Below are 22,233 nucleotides of genomic sequence, written 5' to 3'. Positions count from 1 at the left end.
ACAGGTCTCTAAAGCAGAGAGAGAGAGCAGTTGTAATTATATCAGTACAATGGAGATAGGTGAACTTCTGTTCATTTTTCTTCAACTCTGCATACTTGGCATTTTTCATTACTAGCTAATAAGCTGGAAAAGTAAGGCTCTAAGAAGGCCTGTTCATGCTTAAATCCATTGACAGAAGCAGCACGATTGAGTGTTAATGCTGAAATATTTACAAGCACCCTTTAAATGGGAAAAGGAGAACATGTAGTCAATAGCTACCATGCATTTAGTAACCATTTTCATTGATGGAAACTACTATACCACATCTCAAATTTCCTGGATCTCAAGATTATTACATCAGTCACTTTCCAAATTAGAAAGTTAGTCAGTCTATAACACCTCCTTCACTAGTATACTGATAAATGAAGATGAGAGGAAGTGAAAATACTATGAACATGTTTATTTTCAGAATGCAGATGCTTCCCAGTTACAGACATTGTTTGCAATATATTGATCTCTAGCTTCTGTCCATAGAATGCAGATGCTTCCCAGTTAGACATTGTTTGCAATATTTTGATCTCGATCTTTTGTCCATAGTCAACATGCTCCAATAAGGCAAGGAAGTTCCAGTTATACCCAACACCTCCCTCCCCACCCACACGAGTGAACCAACAGAAACAAGCTTGATTTCACATCAAACTGCACTTTCTGTGTACATTCCTCATTTCCCCCCCCTTTCTTACACATTTGTGACATGTTTAAAGTTTGTCAAATTCCAAGGAGTGTATTGCTTTAAATAAAAAAACAAAAACCAAACTGTTCATGCATAGATCATTTTGTTTGAATCATCCTTTTCATGTAAAATGTTTGAGTATACTTGTACATAAGACACATAGTAAAATGAGTTCATAATTATGGAATGTGATAAAGCTTCTACCTGTAAAGGATGATTGCGTGTTTTCTAATTGTTTTTGGTAAACTTTGCATACGTATAAAACACTAGGAAAATAAGCATCCAATTCAAGACATATTACAGAGGATTTTCTACTGCTTATAAGCAACACTGCAAGGAGTAAGGCTTATCTCCATGTTGGTGCACGACTTTCAGAACAGTTCAATTGAGATGTACATTTAAAACATAAACCAGTCACTCGTGCACACTTCTCCACAATCAAAAATGCAAATAAAATACATACTATACACTGTCATGGCTTGGGTCCAATGCAGATAAGATATGTATGAGTCATCTTGCATCGATAAGATAGGGAATGGTATCCACCTGTACCTTCTCAGATCTGGAGAACCGTCTCATCATTCTGGTGTAAAAATGACTTGCCCCCCCTCCCATGCTGCCCATTACCCCATTGTCCCCAGCTCTGCCAAACTTTTCACGATTTTGGTATGAGTTTTTCTTTTTTTTTCTTTTTTTTTTTTTTATTATTATGGCTAATTCATTCAACCAGAAGCCTTTCAACCAGCAAAACGGCTTGTAGGTCAGACGTCAGCTTTTGATTGGTTCCGGGGTCCTGATTTTGCTTTTTTTATGCCCTCTTCATCCCTCTGCCCATCAGGCAGGCGAAAACAGTCATGACCATTTTGGGCTTGACTTCCACCAGGTCATCAGGCAGTGCGTAAACTCGAGCACCGATCTTTCTGGCCATGGATACAGCATACCTGCAAACGGAGAACAAGAATGAGATGGTTGTAATTTTTTTTTTTATCCCTTCACAGCATTGGCAACCATAACCACCAGGGTAGGTTTCTGCTCCATCTGGTCCACACTCATTCTGAGTGATGGGGGTTGAACAGGTTACCACAGCCCTGACCCTGCAAATCTTGCTCATCAATTGCTTCAGGTTACCTGCAAATTATTGCACAGGGAGCAATGTTGACCACCACATCACATGGGATTAACGGAACTAACTTCACATGAATATGTAAAAAGGAAATTAATACAAAGACAATGCTCAGCTGCATTACTGTGGCCTTATGGGTACAAAGGCAACATTGTTCGCTTAGACTTACTTGGCATTCTCCAGCTTGTCTCCCTCAGACAGACACCCAGTCTTCACCAGCTCATAGTTAACACAGCCTGGCTGGATGGCATCGATGAGGTCCAGCACTGCCAAGCTGGAGCTGATCTCTTTGTCCTATAAGCCCAAGACCACAAATCTATTCAGTTATGTTACAGTTTAGCAATGCATGACGATGCACAAGAGTATTATCTGAATTATGTATGTGCTGGAATACAATCTAAAAGACGACTAGCGTTTCATAATACCGCCAAGAGCATAATTGCAGAATGTGGTTTAATTTGGCACCTTGAAGCTTGAAATTTTGGTTGACTTTCCTGCTCCTGCCAAAGTTTTATTGACCCAGTTGACAATGATGTCATCGTTCACTTTCTCCCCATCTCCCAGATCCTCAAGAACATTCAGGGTGTATCTAATACATTAATACCACAAAGTGAGCAATAGAGGCAACATAAAATAAGCAATGTGAAAAAGCTCTGTTTTTTTTTTCTTTTTTCGGCAGAGCAACCAGTGAACATTTTTAATGATGATATATTCACGCCAAAGGCAGCCTCAGTCTTTGTGAAGTGGAAGTATCCTGAACAAGACACAGGTCACTGTGAAATTCTTAAGAAGCACCTACCTCCTCATCAGCTGCCAGACCAGAGCCAGGGTCAGGGTAGGGTTGCCATCATTCAGGTCCTGTCCTCCAATGCCCACTAGAGAGAATTTGGCTGTAGTCTTTCCCAGCTCCACAGCATAGTTGCAGTTTTCCAGCTGTACTCACACACCAACACCCACCATGTTCCCATCTTCAGTGGTCTAGTAAGCTCTTTTCAGTCTACAACACTTCTCTTGTCCACAAGAAATCCAGGAAACTTGCATTATTTTATAATTTACTCCTTTTTTAACCAAGTAGGCATAGAAGCATCAGGTTTAGTATTCAAATTTAACCTGATTAATGATTATACATTATGCACATTATGCAATTAATGATTATACATTATTGTACATTATGCAACTCTACAGCATTTAGATTCCTGGTGCAGGTGTGGTGAGAGCGTAAATGGAACAAAAATGTGGACTGGTTCTCTGCATGTATAGAATGTCACATTAACTGCAGATACATTGTGATGACCTTTACTGTGTTTACAAGACAGTTGCAATTTTTCCAAGATGAATATGAGAATGTATGTACACATTGCATTATATCTAAATTTTGATATTAGAAATAGGAGATCATGAAGCTACCTTTTTCATATTGGTCCCTATCTTGGGGTAAGGGGGCTTATTGACTTTATTGTTCCAGTCCACTGGAACCTTAATGCGCTCATAGAGCTGGAGAATGACCAGGGCATCCTGGAGGTCACTGTGAGGAAAAATGATCATCACTGAGAACAGGACATTTAAAGCAAGTAAGATGATAAAAATAAATTAGTAATTTCCAGAGATTTCACGTAATTAGAGGATTTACACTTAAAAGGTTTTTATAGAGTAAATGTAAAAAAAAAAAAAAAAGTTAAAAAAAAAAAAAAGTATACCCATATAGGTGGTTGACATGAGGATTAACACCCAGTGAGTTCATCCAGTTCCGGAATGTTCTTTCTTCTCTGGTCTCTCCTATAACAGTAGTAGAAGTGGTGGTCAGGAGAGGAATTCACACATATCTGAGTTGACTGCTTACTATTCAAGCAAGTTTTGACTTTAACTTGCTAGCTTTATAATTTTTACAAGTGGGACATCGCAGATATACATTGGGATCTACAGACATATAAAAATAAGGGCAAAAGGTCTAGTCTAATCAAAAATATCCAATAACCCTTCTCCCTTAGACAGGTCTACTGGCTCTGAAGGGCTGAATAATGTAATCCATCTACATGAAACACCAACTGCTAATAGAAAGATTTTACCAATTTCTTATGAATCTGACCATATTTAAAGAAGTCTCAACGGAGGAGGTGTAATGGTACTGCTTCTGGACCGCTGCTGTTCAACCACAAGAGGGCGTTAAAAGCAAACTGAACAAAAGCCTGCCTCTACCTATCTGTACATGACTGTGTTCCAATCCAAAGAGAACTCTCTGAATACCACTTCCTCTCCTAATAACAACCACATAACCACAAAGCCAATACATCTCAGCAATGAATGAATATTTTTAGAACCATCCTTCACACAGGGTCTGAACATCAAATGACAAGTTAAAAGTGCTACATGAGTGTGAGAGATGCTGCTTGGTTAGCAAAATAACTGTGTACCCTTGAAATATTATTTTCCATTCATCTCATGGCAGTGTGGAGGAAGTGAGGGAGGAGTCTGTTTGGCTAGAATGGAATGCGTGGGTGTACTCACCTTCCAGCAGGCCCCAGTCGATGTCCTGGTTTTCAGGTTTTGTCAGCGCTGGGTATTTGTTGAAGAGATTGGCCACAAAAGCCAGATTGAGTTTGGGGTTGCCAGACACCACATCAGCAGGGGTGACGAACTGTCTGCAACCCAGCCTATCGGCTTGGACCAGCATAGCCTCAGCTCTTTTCAGGTCATCTTTTTCCTGTATACATCACACACAAGCACACAATGTTGAGGATGTCTCACTATAAATAATGAGCCCAAATTCCTTTTAAATTTATTTATTTATTTCATTTATTCATCCATATTTGCTGAAGCCTCAGCTGAAATGACTTTCCTTTTTCAGGCCTTTGTGAAGGCTAAGGCTCACTTCTGTACAATGCTGCTGTCTCTCTCTACTGTCACAAGCAATATTGTGATTAATGACATTTAGAACAAATTCAAGAAATGAACCAAACTAGGAGGGGGAAAAAAACAAAACAAACAAACAGTACATGATGTACAAGACGGCACATACAGGAAGAAATGGAAGTAGCAGCATTTAAAGGGTCCATGTCATATCATACACTGGGCACGGGGAGAAGGCCTTCAGGCCATACCGAGCACACAGTGACTCTGAAAGCAACCCAAGAACAAAACAGCATCTTAAAGATGCAGTGAAAAGTGCCCTTTCTCCTTCTCCCAGCTGGATGGTTGCAGTCAGTCACTCTCCCCTCGACCTCCCAGTCATCTGCTCCTGGCACCGCGAGGGGTTACGTACATTTACATGGCATTGCGGACCACCGAGTCACCAAGCCCCCGCGTAAATTCACGTGCTTCTGGGAACTCGGCCACATTCCAACATGACAACGCGGCAAACGCTTTAGGCACAACCCAACAACAAATGGAGCACGCTTGGATGGCCTTCCCCATAAGGGCCAGCTCCGCAACATTGAACTTGTGATTATGTCTTCAGGTATGAGGGCGAGGGTGGGGTGGGAAATGTGGTCAGCATGTCTGGACTGTTCAATCCCACGCAACATGTCAGAAGGAAAAACAAAAAACACACACCTCAAGGAGCCATAGAGGAGTGTGAACGAAAGAAGGATGGACCTTTGCAGAGCTCCCGTGGGCCCTGTTTAGTTGAGAGGCTCGCTCGCCGTTTCACATGAAGACCACAGGTATATGAACAATGAGCATTTGGCCCATAAAGAACATTATTCTGGATGCTAATTGCATTCTTTTCAATGGACACTTGCCCAGCACATTGAAGGCATTTTTTCTTGGACTGGAATGTGGTCAAATATTAAGCAAAGAGCGTTAGGGATCTGTAGGGTCTGGTCCTAAAGCATAGGAGGGGACCATCTTTCAGATATATTTAATATACATTAAGGAAGAGCTTGCAATAGTTGTGTCGTTTTGGCAGCAAAAGCCTCCATGAGTGGCGTCTATGCTGAGTGTGTAGGTGTAAGCGTTCCCAGAAAGACTTAAGCATGCATTAAATCTGCACTGTCTCCCGTTACCATTATCCCTCCCCCACCCCTCCCTGCTGAGCTAAAACTCCACAGAATATTTAGGCAGCTGCATGCCAAGTGTGCTCCTAGGAACTCCGATATCCCAGCGTGTGTATGTGCCATGCATGAAGTTATCACTCCACCCACACATGCACACACCACATGTATGCCCGTTTCTTATTTATTAGCTATTTTGACATGGTGGCATCTGCATAAGTGGTGGCCCATATTAAACCAAAAAGCTGTGTGATCTAGCATGTGAGCTTGGATCAGATTTTAGCTTTCAATCCCTGAATAAAATTATAATAATTCAGAACCTACATCACTCTTAAAGCCCAGGCCTCTGTCCTAAAACAATCGGCCTGGCAAAGAAAGATCATGTATGCTCGGAGAGATGAGAAGGTATTTCTGGAAAGTCAATTACAACCCCCACATGCAGGAAGGAATTTTGAGGTGAACATTTTTACTTCTGCTTCTCTCCTGAACACCTTGTGCAAGTGTGTGATAGTGACATGCAACAGCATAGCACAAGTTTTAAACAAAATTAGCCTGTACATTACAACTTACATTGAAGCCAGCCATGTTGATGTCGATACATTCCTCGCCCTCTTTGAGGCCTTTGGGAGCAATCTGGTTCAGGAGGTGGAAGTAAGCCCTGGAATCCTACACATTCCAGCAGAATGCAGGGAAGAACTGTTTAGTCACAACAGCTTTTCTCACACACACACACACACAACATACAAGTTACAAGCTGGACTAACCATGGGGCAGGAACACCAAGGTGAGGATATCATTATAAGCATGAACATGCGTGGGACTCCTGGGAAGGTTACAACTCGGGATGTGAGACACAGACAGAGAAACGATGAGTCATGCCATAGAGCATCATGGCAGTAGGTTAAAAACAAAGTACCTTTATAGAGTTTGAGAAGTCTGAGAACTGAAGCATAGGGAAGGGAAGATGATAAAAGAAAACCATAACCAAGAAAACCGCTTATTTCTTAGAATGTTAATACAAGATGTATAAAACCGGACAGTACAGCTGGTATATCAGTCGCTTGCATGCTAGGCTAATCACATATATATGTACATTTGCATTAAAAATACTGTAGTAAAAAGCATCGTGTGAACACCTATTCCACCATCTTCTAATCAGCCCCCCACTATTTCAAATGACAGTATTTGTTGCGCTCACTTGAGAAAAATAAATCACTGTCCACGAGCAGAAACTATAATTATGCTTCTAACAGTTGTAACTGTGGTTTTTAAAATCGATCTCTCCATAGCACATTAGGTTACATCTAATAAAAATCCTTCCATTAAGAATTTATCCATCTCCTACATTCAGCATCTACAGGAGATGGAGAGATGAGACAATGAGCTAGAAATAGCAGCAGCTGTACGGCGTAAGATGGGATGACAGGAACAAAAAAACAAAACAAAACAAAAAAAACCCCAAAACAAAACAAAAAAAACAGAAGGGGGAGAAAGAAGGAGCCGCCAAAAGAAAGGGAGAGAAAGAGAGTAACTGAAATTGAGAGTGATAAGTTGCTGGCATTGAAAGCACTGCTTGGCCTCATTGACCCCATATAAACTAATCCCAAGATTGGACCATATTTCACACTGCTGACACAGCACAGAGGCCTGTTCATTACATGTCTTAAGAGCTTGCTGGTATTTTGATATAGCAGGATATAATGCTCCCATCTGATCAGCCAGTATAGTTTATGCATATTAAGTGCAACAGTCCATAATGAGTCAGAAACCATAGTGACTCAAAGGTAGCATGTAGTTAATCCATTTGCTCTGGAATATGAAAATGTAAAACTGGTGATGTAGTGTCCATTATGAAGCCTGTGGGAGTGAATGTAGGCAGACTCAGCTCAGCCAGCATGACCGAGTTAGGCTTTGGCAGCCCAGGCCAGTTGGCCATTTGGCACCTTAATGTCGCTGCTGAAGTTGTTGATTTTGTGCCACCCAGCATTCTCCAGGTGGAAGTTGGCCCAGCGCAGGAGCAGCTCTTCAGGGGAGAGCTTCATCAGGTCCTCCAGGGTCTCACCCTCACGCAGCAAAGCTGCCAGTGCTGAGGAGAAACACGTGAGCGTGAGTGTGGGCAAGCAAGTGCATACACATATCAAGATACAAACAGAACTGTATGCATATCAACACAAAAGTGGTGAAGCAGCCTTTTTATGCAAAGATGATTTAGTGCACACTGTACCTGAAGACTTCTCATAAACTGGCTCTTAGGCATGTTCAATTTATACTCAGCACTCAATTTAAATTGTTACTTTTTATTTTTAATTTTTTTTCTTGGTCACTTTTATTGTCCGTTTTGACTTTTATTTATTGATCTGTCAGATTTTGCTGCACTTTTACGTGCACGGCATGCATAACTTCATTTTAATACCTGGAATGTGACCTAGAAATTGGAGCAGCATTGCGTCAGTGTGGTGGAATGTTTGTAAAGTGTTGTACAAGAACATTTGTAGACTATTGCAATGCTTCGCATCAACAGTCTGGCTGCTTCTCTCTGCCCACTATCTCACCCAAACCAGGACCACAGGGGAGTTTTCACTCCCCTACACGGTGCATGCAGCGATGCACATGCGGCTCTCCACCGAAATGAGGCAGTGCGAGGCTCAAAGCCTTCCAAACTCCTGCACTGAAAACCAGTGAATGAGAAAAGTCATCACCTCACCCGGTCTTCCAGCCCGCATCTGTTGCGTTGATCGAATTCTTCTGCGAGTTTAATAAACCACTAACAAGAGTCAGTCAATGTCTGTCTGTGCAAATTCCTAGCCAATGGCATTAATCCCACCCCTCCTTCCCCAAGACTGAATGGTGTCGGTGTCAGGTCCAGGCACATGATCGTGAGCTGGTCACTGGGAAATTGGCTTGGGGTGGGGGTTGGGCTTACCCTCATTCCTGCTCAGCTCGATGTCAGCAAACAAGCCAATCTTGATGATCTGCCAGAGCAGGCCCAGCACCAGGTGGGGTTTCCCTTCCCTCAAATCCATGGCTCCAATGTTCACCACGTGGCAGCCGATTGCTGAGGCGGAGTTCAGGGCCAGATTGAGGTTCTCCTGCAGTGGGGAATGGTCAGTTTGGGATGGTGGGTACATTAAACTAGTGTAAATATGCAGTTTTGGAAAGCAATATTAACTGAATAACATTTATGTATTATTTGCTATTCCAGGTCAATGGATATCCTGTAAATTCATGATGTCTCTAATGAAAATAAGCACTTTTTAACTACTTTCTTTGTTGAACAGAGTGTACTCAAGAGAATAGAACAGGAAAACAAACCTGTGTTGTGAATGGGGTTAACTTCTTCTTGTTTATGGTCCTCTCATCAATTGTATCAGGGACTGACAGGTTGATCATTTTACTGGTGGGAAATTAGGAGTTCAATTAAGGAGAAAGCCCCTCTTGACAGCTAGACTCAAGCAAAATCAGACTGCATGAGGACCACGGCCTAAGAGAACCCACCACAGCACAACGCCATCCCCCACAGCTTTAAAGAGGTCATCCGTGTTGGGGTTCATGGGGAGCACATGCTTGCAGTCAGGGTCTTTTTCCAGAGCTGTGTTGATCCAATTCACAAAGGCAAACCTCTCTTCCTCTAGGGAGAAAAAAAGGGTAAGTCACATAAGAAGGCATTTATGTGCACTGAGCACATTCTCAGTACTCTCCACAGTTAACCTTATATAAACTTCTGAGGTATGCTTTTCACAAGGCCAGAGCAAGATACAGACCTGGCAATCATATGTTCAGCTCATAACAGTAAACGGTTAAACCCTAAGCCTAATTTTCATGCTGTGAAGTATTTCAGAGCTACCCAACTAAACAACATTAGGTCATACTGAATGTGAACATGTTAGAGGCCAACTATGATGGCCAAGAGAAACCAACCCAGCAAACCTCACTGGCTGCTTTTGGGTTTCATGAGGAGGAGCGTTTGCACCTGAGTACGAGTGCTGCGTCCCTGCACTGGACAACTCAGAAGTGCCCCCAATGGCCAGGATGCCCTCTTTCCTGTTGATGGCCTTACGGAAGGTCTTGGCGATGTCACTGCTTTTGAGTTCCTGGAAGATCTGTGGGGAGAGCAGAACATGGCCGATTAGGGCTCTGCCTCTAGGTGTGCAGATCAGTTGCCTGGCCCAGTGGCATGTTCTTGTGCACAGCTGAGAATGCAGGTGCACATTCTCCAGTTTCCATGCTCAAGCGATCAGCCTAGGGCTCTTCTGTTCAGAGTGGAACAAGTGGTGAAAGCAAGCAGCTAGCAGCTGCTCTATAATCCCCCATCTGCTTATTCCAACCATGTGCAACCCATCAGTGTATTGTCAGCAACATGACAGTCATCTGTCATTAGGAATTTTTCACCAAGATAGCAAATAATGACTTAGGAGTGACTGACTGCAAATTGTTTTCTCTGACCAGTGCCACCTAACCATGTCAAGACAGAAAGGGCATCTTCTAATAATCCAAACTAATGATTAGGACAAAATATTCTGCTCATTATTAGTGTTCAGAATTTTATTTCTATGGTCCATTTCAATAGATTTACATGCTTCAATGGTCCAAAAACATATTCTTCCTGACAGTGTACATCTCTATTCACACACACTGAATTCACCTCTGAAACGCCTGTGTGTTTAAACCTCCCTCTCGATAAGACCAGTGTGCTCTGATTGGTTATCTTGCCAGTAGGTAGGAATTAAGGATTGAGTTATGAGATTGTGTCACCTTGTAACAAAGGAAAAGCATTTCAGAGGAATTTCAGGCAGCTGAGAAAAGCGGTTTCTGTGGGAGAGAGATATTGCTTCTGGCATGTACTCTGGGCTTTGTAACTTTACACAAACACTCTATAACACACTAAAGGAAAGGAAAATCCAGAAAAGCATCATAAGTCCACTTTAACAGTCACTACCACTAGTGGCTTTTTATGGTTTGATCAGATAGATTTTGTTTTGGTTAAAAGCATCTGCTAAACCTGCTAATCTAGTATTTAGAGTCTCTCTCCCCCCCCTCCCCCTCTAAATAGCATTAAACAAATTTACCACAACCCTGTAAAAGCATTAGGCAAACAGAAACAAATACATTTGAGCTGCTTAGACATCACACGATAAACAAAAAACCTGTGTTAAAATTACTTACTGAAACAAACTCATCAAAGCTAATCCTATTGTCCTTGTCTTTGTCCCCTTCCACCATCAGCTTCTGGATGATCTCACGAACTTTGTACCCCGGGAGAGGGAGATTGGCCTCTTTGAATAGGTCATGGAGTTCGTAGTCACTGATATAGCCATTGTTGTCCAGATCTGTGCAGAGAGAGATGAAGAAACTATATAAATGCTTCTAAAGTTCTGTGCATGAGGTCACTCCATGGTCTGATGTCTCAAGTAGCATGCCACAGACAGCCTTTTAGAATAAAGTCTTAGCTATAGAGTTATAATACAAAATAAGAGCAGCTGGAAGAACATGTTTTATAGAATGAAGGGATATTATCTAAAGCTCTTCCACCAGAACTGTATAAAAGAGAGGGGCTCTCATGAACACTTCAAACACTTCCTTTTGTTTTTGCCATTAACCCTTGGCCCTAATTAGATCAAACTATTCCATTCAACAAGCAGACACAACGAGAAGAAAGAGTAAGGAGGAAAATGGAGGGGAAGAGAGGTCTAGAATATTCCCCCATTACTATTCTCAAACCAATCAGCCAAGGAATTTAATTACATGCCCTGTTAAGACTTGTCAAAAGTGGTTTGTGCAACCATGTGGCAGCATTTTTTCTTCTTTGAGCTCTTTGACTGGATGACATCACTTGAGGGTAGAGAGATGGCTTTGAGAGGCAAATATTATGGTGATGGCTGACATTGGCCCAAGGTTAGCTATTGCACAAGAATCTCCAAGAAGAATACAAATTATGGCTTAGGTAGAGCTTGCAGAGAAATTCTGGATGAGGGCCAATGAAATCAAAGCAACAAATCAACATGGACGAGAATCGCACAGTTGTCCAGACATGGCCATATGGAGCTCTAGCCAAAACACCACTACATCATAAGATCAAATGCTATTGACTGCTGATTCAGTCATGACTCCTCTTTCACATCCTAAATGAAGTTATTTTATAGACAAAAGCTTTGATCTAACTAACAAATACTTGGCCTAGGCTTCGTGACACAAAGCTAAATATTAGAGTTGGCAATCTATTAATTTGTAAAGATATGTTAACTGCACATGTTGAAATTTTACATAAATGTCATTGTTATGTAGTAGCAATGGTTAACCAAAGACTGTTAATACGCTCAACAAAATTTAAAAACCCCTGAGCTCACAGAAAGTACTATATGACGAGGCTATTGTGTTAAGCACAGACCCTTTAAAGCTTGGAATAATATAGTTATTACAGTTATGTCTTCATTATCTGGCTGCCAGACATTATGAGCTAATGATGGATTATTGACTTTTAGCTAAATGCCAGAAAATTTGTTTTTTATTCCATTTCGATCTAAATATCATGTCTGACAGCTAACACATCAGCACAGATCAATCCTTACTTAATTAAGGCTAGATGTCATGCTATGACTTGTTATCCATGTACCCATAATATACCATTAATTACAAATTTAGTGTTGTCTAGGCATGTTAAGCACTTAGTGCTTCTGTTTTGGTAAGAATATGTTCACATATATGCTGAGAGACAAAGTTTGAGCTTCCAGCACTGGAAACTGCTGTACTTTAAATGCAAAAAAAATTATGCATTTAATGGGTATTTTAAGTACAACAGCACATCCTTCTTGCTTTCACCTTTAATGCAACCAGTTAGTGTCACAGAACGCTCCCCTTCCCACTGATCACGTGGTATGGCCTGCTGCGTGCAGTGGGAGTTCACCAACTGTCTTATTTGTAACCATGCCCACTTGTAGCACACACCCGCACCTGGTTCACTGTTGTTTATGTATGTCTTTAAACCCCTGTTGGTGTGTGCCTCTTTGTCGGTCTTTAATCCTGGTTGTGAGTGTAGTTATGGCCATGTTACACTTGTGTTCATCCTGCTTGTTCTACATCAGTGCCATTGTGTTTGATGTTCGTGTTTCGTCTAATAAATGTCTGTCTCCGTTAAGAGATGTCTGTGCGTCCTGTTTCTTGCCCTGCAGCACTCGGGCTGTCACAGAAAGTCTATCAGTTAGAAGCTCCCAAAGACTATACAACTACAATCAAAATGACAGACAATCAAAAAGCACATGTTTACTTTAACTCATGGAGGTACTAAATCCAATGGCGAGCTTGAGATATCACTCAACAGGTCAATAATAAAAGTATTCAGAGCTACGTAAATACGATTCAGGAGACAGTACAAATGTTTGCTCTCAGCCAGTCATTGTGTTTTAATGAATGGTGTAACAAAGCCAAATGGATAGCTGTTATTTAAAGCCCTTTCCCAGAATTTATGGCCAGCAGCACCAGAACTGGAACCCACTGTTTTCTACAGTGAAAGTACACCAGATCCACACATGTTCATCAGACTCAAAACAGCTGAAATCAATGCTAGAAAATAATGGATTTGCACATGCAGTACAGTTAAATGATTATACCATTATGTTTGCTTTTCTGGAGTTGTTTGTGAGCTGAAAACATGATCCAGAAGACTTAACTTTGTATGGCTTAATATATCTAGATTTCATTTACTAACTCATGTTAGGTTGTGTAAATAAACACCTTGCCAACTGTTTATTTTTAAATTTTTTTAAACCAGTTCAAAAGCATTGCACCAACATTTATATAAAAGTTTAGAATAAAACCCTTATAACATCCATTAGCTTTTGTCTCCAAACTTTGCTAATTAATAAAATACTAAAGAGAGATGCCGCTATTTCATGCATTAAAATTATTTCATATTTCAAATCCCTTTATAACAATGCCTTGTTCACAAACATTTTAAACTTTCACATGAATCATGAATTTCCATTGCTAAAATGATCATTAATGCACTGGAGTTGAAACTTCAATGATACTGAGGGCCTGTGTTATTCCTTCCAGGCATTCATATTAGAGAGCGGACCTACAAGCCAAACTGGAAGAAAAGGAAGACCACTCACCGACTCTCCCAAAGGCTTCATGCAGCTCTTCCAGCTCCTCTTTTGATATCTTTGCTGCCATCTCCCTGGATAACAATTTGTGTCTTCCTCAGTCCAATAATGTGCCTTTTTTTCTGCAAGAGCAGGGAGGGAAGGAGGTCATTAGGAATAAAATTCCTTTGTCTTCTGCATGCCGACACTGGAGTGTTTCAGTTATCCATACCTAGGGTCAAGTGCAAAGTAATTTGCCATAAGCATACAATAGATCAGTGACCTGCCAGACAGATTACAGTAAGTCCCATTTGCATGACATGCAAAAGATTGTCATGCATGCAAAATAGATCATTGCATGCATCTTGCCTTCTCTCTCCTTCAGGGCCAAAAAAAAAAAAAAAAAGGAAATCATTTGCGTTTCTAAAACCCTTAAATAAATGAATGAAACCAGTTCATCTGTATAAGCCCTATGGTTAGATTAACAATTTATCCAATGTGTAAATCTAAGGAGAAGCTTTCCATGATTATCTGACAAATTGAGAGTCAATTACTGTACTACAGAGAAAGCCAATGCCTGTTCAGATCTTGGGCTGCAGGTTGCATAGCTTGTTTACAGCAGCCAGGCACTACCCCAGGGTCTGTTGACCAGATGAAGCCCGCATTGACTCGGGAGTCTATTCATTGTTTTTGTTTGAACTGTGTAAATTCATACCAAACACTACAATCGCACCTCCTCTCTTCCATTCCCAAAACTTTTAACAAAATATTTTCTTACAAAATAACAATTTGGACAACAGCATAAATTATGTTGGCCTATATTGAGTCCTTACCAAAACAGAACAAGATACTATCACAGTTATGTAGACTCCACAGACACAACATTAACAGTCTTTACATTTAGCTTAGGGTGCTGATGATTCCAGTTTCCTCCTGATGGAGGCTTTGCTGTTGCTTATATTCCATCCACTCACCAAGGTTGATCTTGTGTCATATTTACCCCACCACTCAGATCTACAATTCTGGCTTGGACATGTACGTTGTCCCTTATGATGGAACGGTGGAGTGACATGGGTGGAGGCAAGTGTGATTCTCACGCACATTACATGGCCTTGGCGTCATGCCTCGCTGACTTGTGTCAGCAACAATGCAAGTTGTCCCTGCCTCTCTTCCCTGCCTCCCACAGCCAGGTAAAAGGGAACACAGCAAGAATCATGCAACAACAGGACATGAAACCAGAGGCAAAAAAACATAAGCTTTAAAATACTTAATTCAGTCACTGGAAATGATAATATGGTTTCCTCCATTAGGTGTGTTTCATCTTGTGCTATGTGCAAGCCTTAACCCAAGGTCTGTATTTGATATCATCAACCAATTATTCAGAAGGCCAATATTGTAGAAACCCACCCTAAAGCCCTTTTGCTAACCCACATCAACAATCACTTGTTAGCCCCTCAGATACTCTTTCAACTGGTGAAAACTAGTTTCACCACCAAACCTGATTTCAATCCTCCAAACCAGTCACAGCCAACACAAAACACTTTGACTTTCTCCAATGATGCTTATTTGGCTCTTAATGTATTTTAGAAGAAAACAAACCTTAAAAGAGCATTCACATTTGCCCATACACAGACGAAAAACCAGATCTTATTCCACCATGCACATGTGTATGCTTGTGCGTACAAGCATACACATGTGCATGGTGGAATAAGATCTGGTTTTTCTATCTTGCTCATTCCATGCCAAACAAAATACCAAACAACTGACTAAACTTAAAAACGCAACATACCATTAGCATTGGCGATATAAAAATCATTCAGACACTTTAAACATGCATCCACTGGGACCTAAACTGACAGACTGCCATGCCATCCATGTGCAGTCCCTCTGCAAAGCAGGTCCAGCCACCAAAAGCAGGAAAGAAAAACACAATGAAACCAAAGAAGATATTTGAAATGCATAAACTTTCCTCTCGCCTCTTCTCTGTTACACCACTATTGCTTTGCCTCCCAACTGCATCCAAGGACTCAGGCAAACCAGTGTGCCATGCAGTGGTCCCCATCACAGCTAGCTGTCTAGCTATCCAGCTAGGAGGAAGATAAGGAGACAACGAGTACCCCCTTCGACCGCTGTAACATTGAAACACGAGAGCTGAAGGCACAAGACCAAGAGGACGAGAGGTAGTGGGATGAAAGATGAAAAACAGAGTGCGAGAGAGGGAGGCAGAGCCAGAGAGAGGGTCCAAACCTGTGCCGAGGCTCAGCTTCTCAGCGTCAAGCAACACGGGCAGAGACGGAGCCAGAGGCAGAGTTCCCTCCACGCCCTTGCAGGCTAATGTGGAGTGTCTGCATTCCAGTCTGCCTCACAAATACCTCAAGACTGCAAGTCCTGACACTTCCTGCCAGGCAGTGGGAGCTAGCTCCTTTGACTGGACCAGTACTGGCGTTGGGGGGAGGAGTGAGTTAGGGAGAATAGGAGGGTTAAAGTGAGAGAAGGGGAGCACCAGAGACATAGGAGTGAAGGGAGGCATTTGTGTTTTCCTTTTCACCAGTGCCCCTCATCCAGATGTACTGGGCAAGCAAGATAAGCAAGAAGTGGGAGAAAAGCAAGAGAGGAAGTGAGACTAGCTGCGTACATAAAAATGAAATCTGGATTTCGACTTGAGTTTGTCCTCTAATGGAATATTTAAAAGCTCAACAATGGACAGTTAGCAGGATTGGTTTGTTATCAGAATTATAAACTAGACAACTGGAAAGAAAGGATACAGGTCCTTCAGTTATGAATACTGACTCAGTATCCACATTGCACATTTAAATTCTGCCGACACCGCATCTCTCTGTATGCCTGCACAAAACATGGCTCTTTTTAAGATCAGTTGAGCCTACATGAACACTGCATGGACAGGAAGCATGTCATCACATCCACCACGAAGTTGCCCCTTCAAATACAGTGATGGTACAGCTACAGAACAATGTCTCATTTGTGCAGCAAACTCTCAATGCAAGGAATAACAGCACAAAAAGCTAACTGGCTATATGATGAAGCAAAAGTGAGAACTCATTTTAAAGATACATTAGGTGACTATGGTTAAAAGGTTAATTCATAGGATGCAAAGCTTCACAGGCACATGGAGCAAAGGGCTACTAGACTGACATTCCTTGAGCTCAGGTTACAAAACAAGACAGGGCTTGCTGAACAGGTGGTCTTATCTTGCACCTTAGGAACAATCCCTTTGTGGAAGGAGAAGAGGAACCAGCGCTTACATTTCTATATGGAACTCCAGAGATAGAATCAGTAGGCTGAGCCATGTTATTTGCACTGCTGTCATTCTGAGCTTTGGCACTTGACTTGGTTGTGACAAACAGTTGTGAGGGACACATGAAGCAGCTATCAAATCATGCTTTAGAGAAAAGTGACAAAACAGGTGTTGACCTTCACCCCTCACCACCACCCCACTCAGCATGGAAGGCTGTAGAGGCAACTGCTCAAGTCCTACAGATGCCAGAACATGTCTGCATGATCTCTGCTGTGAAGTCACAGAAAACAGCAGCTGCATTGCGCAACAGAGATAAGAGTTTTGCTTGCTGAAGAGGAGAGAAAAATGCTTAAAAATATTTCCTTCCATGCAAGAGTAACAAAATATGACTGTACAAAAAAAACCTGAAAAACAACTTAAACAGAAGGATATCTCGAGCAAGATTGCAGAGGCATCTGCAGTAACCAAACTCAAGGTTAGAAACAGTGAGAAGAAAACAAATTGGGGTCAGATGCGACTCAGCAGTTATGGCCAAAATCCAACATTCCAATCTCCAGATTGAAATTGTGGTTTTTGAAACCACATGAATCATCATTCAGGTAGAGAATGTGGTTTTACACAATCCATACAACCATGCTCCCTTAGATCAGAGACAACTCAAAATGCTTTTTGTGTCAAATTGAGGTTCAGACCAGGAACGTGTTTGGTCTAGAGTCTCCACTAGTTTACTATAGATCATATGAACAAGATGAATGAGCAACAAATGTTGAAAACTCCTATAAACAGATTCCAAGCTATACATAACAGCAGTCAAAATTTCATTATTAAATACCCAAGCTCCATAATGTAAGTTGCAGCATTCCAAATACAATGTTTTACTGCTGAAGCAGCGAAAGCATATAGTTTGTTATAGACAGACTGAGCTTGTGTGATTTCTTGTGTGATTCAACTATGACAAATTTTCTGAGGTGAAATATCCAAGTTTAAGCATTCCCTCTTAAAGGTGAGGTTAGCATTTTTATTTAGAAGTCTACTTATTTCTCTCCCTCTCTCAATATTACTCAGTGGAAAATTTCTGGCAATTTCAGATGTTAGAACAATCACACATGTCTGGGCTTACATGTGGGAACCATTTGGTCAAAAATGCTTTACTGTTCCATCACCTTTCAACATCTTGTGCCCATTTTTGTGTTTTAAGATGCATGAACGATTGTACTACCAATTTGTTTGTAAACACACAAGTTTCATGCAAGATAAAACTTGTAAGAATGCACAACAGTGTAGCATACCAAATGCCCTTTAAATTCAACTATCCACCAACAACCACAGAAGCTCTCTTGCATTGTTTACTTGGCACTTCTAACCACCTGCATAAACACATAGTAAGCCCAGAGTTCAGGACTGTGCAGGTAATCACTTTTGCACCCTGGAGAGGATGGACAAAGGGGTTGGAAAGCGAGTCAGGCTTGGTCGAGTGAGCCCAGCAGTCAGGATGCCAGCTCACATCTCTGTGAATGTGCTCCTAGCCAAGGAGCTGGGCTCTTCTGTCTATTGATATGTGGTTCTAGTTGTCATACCTAGGAATGTCAAAGTGGTTTGTTTTTTCAATTTGAATAGAGATCAGGCTGCTGTTGACAGTGACTCAGCATGGGTGGGGTGGTCATGGATTAAACTAGTGGCTTTTATGTGGGGAAAATGTGGCACATTTGGGTCTGGAGAGATTGAGACAGAGACCTTTTTTGCAACTTCCCCATTCAAATCAAAGAGGACTCAGAAATGCCAATGGAAAAAAATAAGGTGCAACTGTCTAACCATGAGGAATATAACAGGCAGTTTGTGCAACATGAACATACACACCCATAACAATAAAAATGACACCACTGTAACTACTACAATTATGCTTACCAAACATTTATACAACTAAGAACTGGTGCACAGAACACCTGTTAATAACCAGAACCACCAGTATGAGACTGGCCATTTGTTAAACAATTTGAAAAATCTGAAAATGGCTTCTCCCATGGTCCAGTTATGCATCAAACCTTTTTTGCACTGTAATTATAGGTTATATGGATGGCACTTTCATTTAGTGATTCACAAATGGTCAGGCTTGCTTGTCACCAAAAGTCTTGTAAATATAATAATCAGCAAGCTTTGTGAAGCTAAATTTAGCCTAAAGCATTAGTGAATAGCTATTTTTCCTTTCCACATCAGCATTTCCAGTCTCCAACAAACATTGTAAATAATGTCAGAAGGAAAATAAACAAATGTTGGCCTAGTTGTCCAACATCCTGACCACATGGTTTTCCACAATGATAACAGAACAGTGAGATCTATAAAATGTTTTTCATATCCTGGAAGTTGGTCAAGATTCCTGCTACTCTTCAAAGATGGAGTTCTTTGGGAAAATGTGACACAGATACTTAGAAAGCAACAAAGGCAGACAGCCCTAAAACCACTGCAATGGTCAACACAGCAGAGCGCTCCAGCCAGCTGTTTGGAGGAAAAATCTTTGCACCACTCAACATGTGAAATGCAATGTTGCCATGCACCAATTACAGTCACAAGCGCTTCCAGACCGATCAGTCACACACAGTGGAACACAATGGCCAGCTCAAAGAGGAGCTCAACCCAGAAGTGTGGTAGTTGTCAAACATAAGACAGAAGCAGAACGGAAGCCGGTCTTTCTCCAGGCCCAAATTTACCATATGGTGACATCTGATGTGATCCTATGCCATAATGCTACACTGCTTGGTTGCCTGGCCCCTCAATTTTGGGTCTTGGAGGAGCCTTTAAAAAGGGCAGTACGTCACACTGCTGTGGCTGCCAAAGCCAAAACCAGACATTCCTATCTGCCCAAGGAATCTAAGAAGGGAATGGCCTTGCTTCTAAGGATCATGTCTGAAGTACCAAGCAGCAAAAACTATTATACATTACAGGCCTGTTTATTTTTCTTTGGCTAGTACTCAATTTGTGTGCATTCATGATTTAAACTAACCCAAAGTGAAGTAGGTCATTAGGACGGCAGCCAAAGAATTTCAGTCTTCCACAATGTCTGAGTGTAATTATTAGTTCACACTGTTAAGAATCGTAACTGATGTATGCAATAAGGATGAATGTGAAATCAGACTTCAAAAGGCGTACACAATTTAAAGACAGTAGCTTTGCTTCTGCACCGAAATAAGTTAATGGTATACTACAAAAGATCGGACTTCTTGTGATGCAGTTTCACGTACTAATTATATTCCCAGTTATTTCATTCAGGACGACATCGCGTCATTCCTTTTTCATATAGCTGGCTAACCCAAAGCACACGCAGCTAATAAAACTGTCTAATTGTTAATACATTCAGTGGAAATTACTATGCGAATAAATAGTCAACTACACTTGTAAACGGAGCCATGCGTCTTTAAGTCCGTCTTTATCTTTAAGGTATTAGTGAGACTTGTATTTAATAAATAATACGTTAGTTTTTCGCACAATTCGCTAAACATACGTTTGCGTCACGAACCATAACTTGAGTTTAATATATTAGCTTGCTAACTAACCTACATTAGCTTTACTTCATAAATATTAGCTAGCTAGCTAGGTGCATTAGTCATTCACGTTTGGTTTACAAGTCTTTGAATGAAAGCAACTGCAGTCTGAAAGTTATTCACAGTCTGAATAACTTGAAAATCATAAGAACGGCATAATATTTATGAAACGAATCACCTTTCTTTTTTAAAGGAGATTTCCATGCCAGCACAAACAACAATACATTTAAATAAATACTGCAGATGTTATCAGAAGTAGCTAGCTAGCTAGCTAGCCAGCCAGCCAGCCAGCCAGCGGGCGAGAATACAAACTCAGATAGTGAGGCAGGGCACTATCTGTTGCTAACGAGCTAGCTAACCTAACCTAGCTAGCCAACAACCTACAAGGTAGGTAATATATACTCCAGTCTGCCATAACAAATATTCAAAACAACCCAACCAAAAACACAAAGCAAAACAAGCTTGCAAAACAGTAGCTTAATGAAGAAGAATATGTCCATGTAACCATCCAACCTAGAGAGAACTAACTTACTTGATCAGCCCCACCGTACGCAGCCCTGCTGGCGTCCCACTCCCTGAGCTGAGTCAGATCCCAAATCCCTCGTCTAGGAAAAACCTAAACGTTCATTCACCGCCCACTCATATACTCACTGGTCAAAACTTAGAAATATCGTATTGGTTTCTTCAAATTGATTGGTCAAATTCTTGCCATTATATCACAATGCCCGCCTCCCTCCCTCTCCACACACACTTTAGCAAATAATTTAGTTCTAAAATAACCCAACTACTTGTGTCTGCTCCTCAAAAAAGATGTATTGCAGATGTTAGTTTAATATATTTTGATAAAGCTACTAAAGTAAACAAAATTAATAATGTCTTTTAATTTATAGCACAGTTCTGTGATTTACTTTGATTGACTAGATGTACTTGCAACATGATGTTTATCTAAATATAGGCTAGTGTTCCTTGTCATTCCACTAATATACACCAACCTCCTCTGTTTCTAACCATAGAGCTCTGCTGACTTGTAATTAAAGGTTTATTTCCCAAGACTGGAAGAAATAGAAAAGGTGTGGGATGAGGGCTGTTCGTAAGGCACTAATCAGGAATTGCCAAAAGAACATCATAGTCGCCCTGAACTCTCAAAATTTACTACCATGGTGAACATGATTAAGCCATTTTTTCCCAATTGGAAATCATTTTATATACACTGAACTTTGTAGTTGGCCTTTTATTACTCCACGTTCCCTAATACTGTGTCCAGTTACATTCAGTAGTGCAAGCACCAGTGAACATTTTAAAGACTGACTTGTTATGTTATTTTTTATAGTAGTAGGTCCCCAGAATCCCATTTTGTCTTTATAGTTACTTTTGGTCTTATATTTTATATAACTAGAAAATAACCAAATCCTTAGGTCCAAAAATAAAACATAAATAAAACTTGCAAGAAAATTGGAATGAAGTGATTTATAATTCTATTTTTTTTTCATTTTTAAAATTGCAACTTTTACTTTACTTTTAATTCCACCTTTACACTTT

The 22,233-nt window shown here is 40.9% G+C and overlaps 1 protein-coding gene across 3 annotated transcripts; it reads right to left on the bottom strand.

The window, feature by feature from the left end:
* Nucleotides 1–424: 424 nt before the first annotated feature.
* pls3 (plastin 3 (T isoform)) lies at nucleotides 425–21,331 on the bottom strand. 3 transcript variants are annotated; one of them, XM_027029020.3, is made up of 17 exons: nucleotides 21,227–21,331; nucleotides 13,933–14,045; nucleotides 10,988–11,151; nucleotides 9,795–9,924; nucleotides 9,320–9,452; nucleotides 9,137–9,218; nucleotides 8,748–8,913; nucleotides 7,768–7,910; nucleotides 6,741–6,767; nucleotides 6,395–6,490; nucleotides 4,341–4,536; nucleotides 3,533–3,611; nucleotides 3,243–3,360; nucleotides 2,635–2,768; nucleotides 2,301–2,424; nucleotides 2,005–2,129; nucleotides 425–1,653 (listed from the first exon to the last, which is right to left on the bottom strand). In XM_027029020.3, the coding sequence occupies exons 2-17, from the start codon at nucleotides 13,991–13,993 to the stop codon at nucleotides 1,521–1,523; spliced, it is 1,911 nt and encodes a 636-aa protein (XP_026884821.2). In that variant the 5' UTR covers nucleotides 13,994–14,045; nucleotides 21,227–21,331; the 3' UTR covers nucleotides 425–1,520. The 3 variants fall into 3 exon arrangements, with proteins under 3 accessions (XP_026884821.2, XP_026884823.2, XP_026884824.2); XM_027029022.3 differs by lacking the exon at nucleotides 21,227–21,331 and adding an exon at nucleotides 16,150–16,301; XM_027029023.3 differs by lacking the exon at nucleotides 6,741–6,767.
* Nucleotides 21,332–22,233: the final 902 nt, after the last annotated feature.

Source organism: Electrophorus electricus, chromosome 16, assembly GCF_041902795.1.
Source record: "Electrophorus electricus isolate QZ-2024a chromosome 16, ASM4190279v1, whole genome shotgun sequence".
NCBI lineage: Eukaryota > Metazoa > Chordata > Actinopteri > Gymnotiformes > Gymnotidae > Electrophorus > Electrophorus electricus.
This window is presented reverse-complemented; position numbering and strand designations above follow the sequence as displayed.

What these genes read in the sequence shown, in the direction of transcription:
- pls3 (XM_027029020.3), bottom strand. Translation starts at nt 13,993, where the DNA reads ATGGCAGCAAAGATATCAAAAGAGGAGCTGGAAGAGCTGCATGAAGCC. An exon ending in GCTTTGATGAGTTTGTTTCA is followed by an intron (nt 9,925 to 10,987) that starts GTAAGTAATTTT and finishes CTCTCCCCACAG; the next exon opens with ATCTTCCAGGAACTCAAAAG. An exon ending in CCAAAATTTCAAGCTTCAAG is followed by an intron (nt 2,130 to 2,300) that starts GTGCCAAATTAA and finishes TTGGGCTTATAG; the next exon opens with GACAAAGAGATCAGCTCCAG.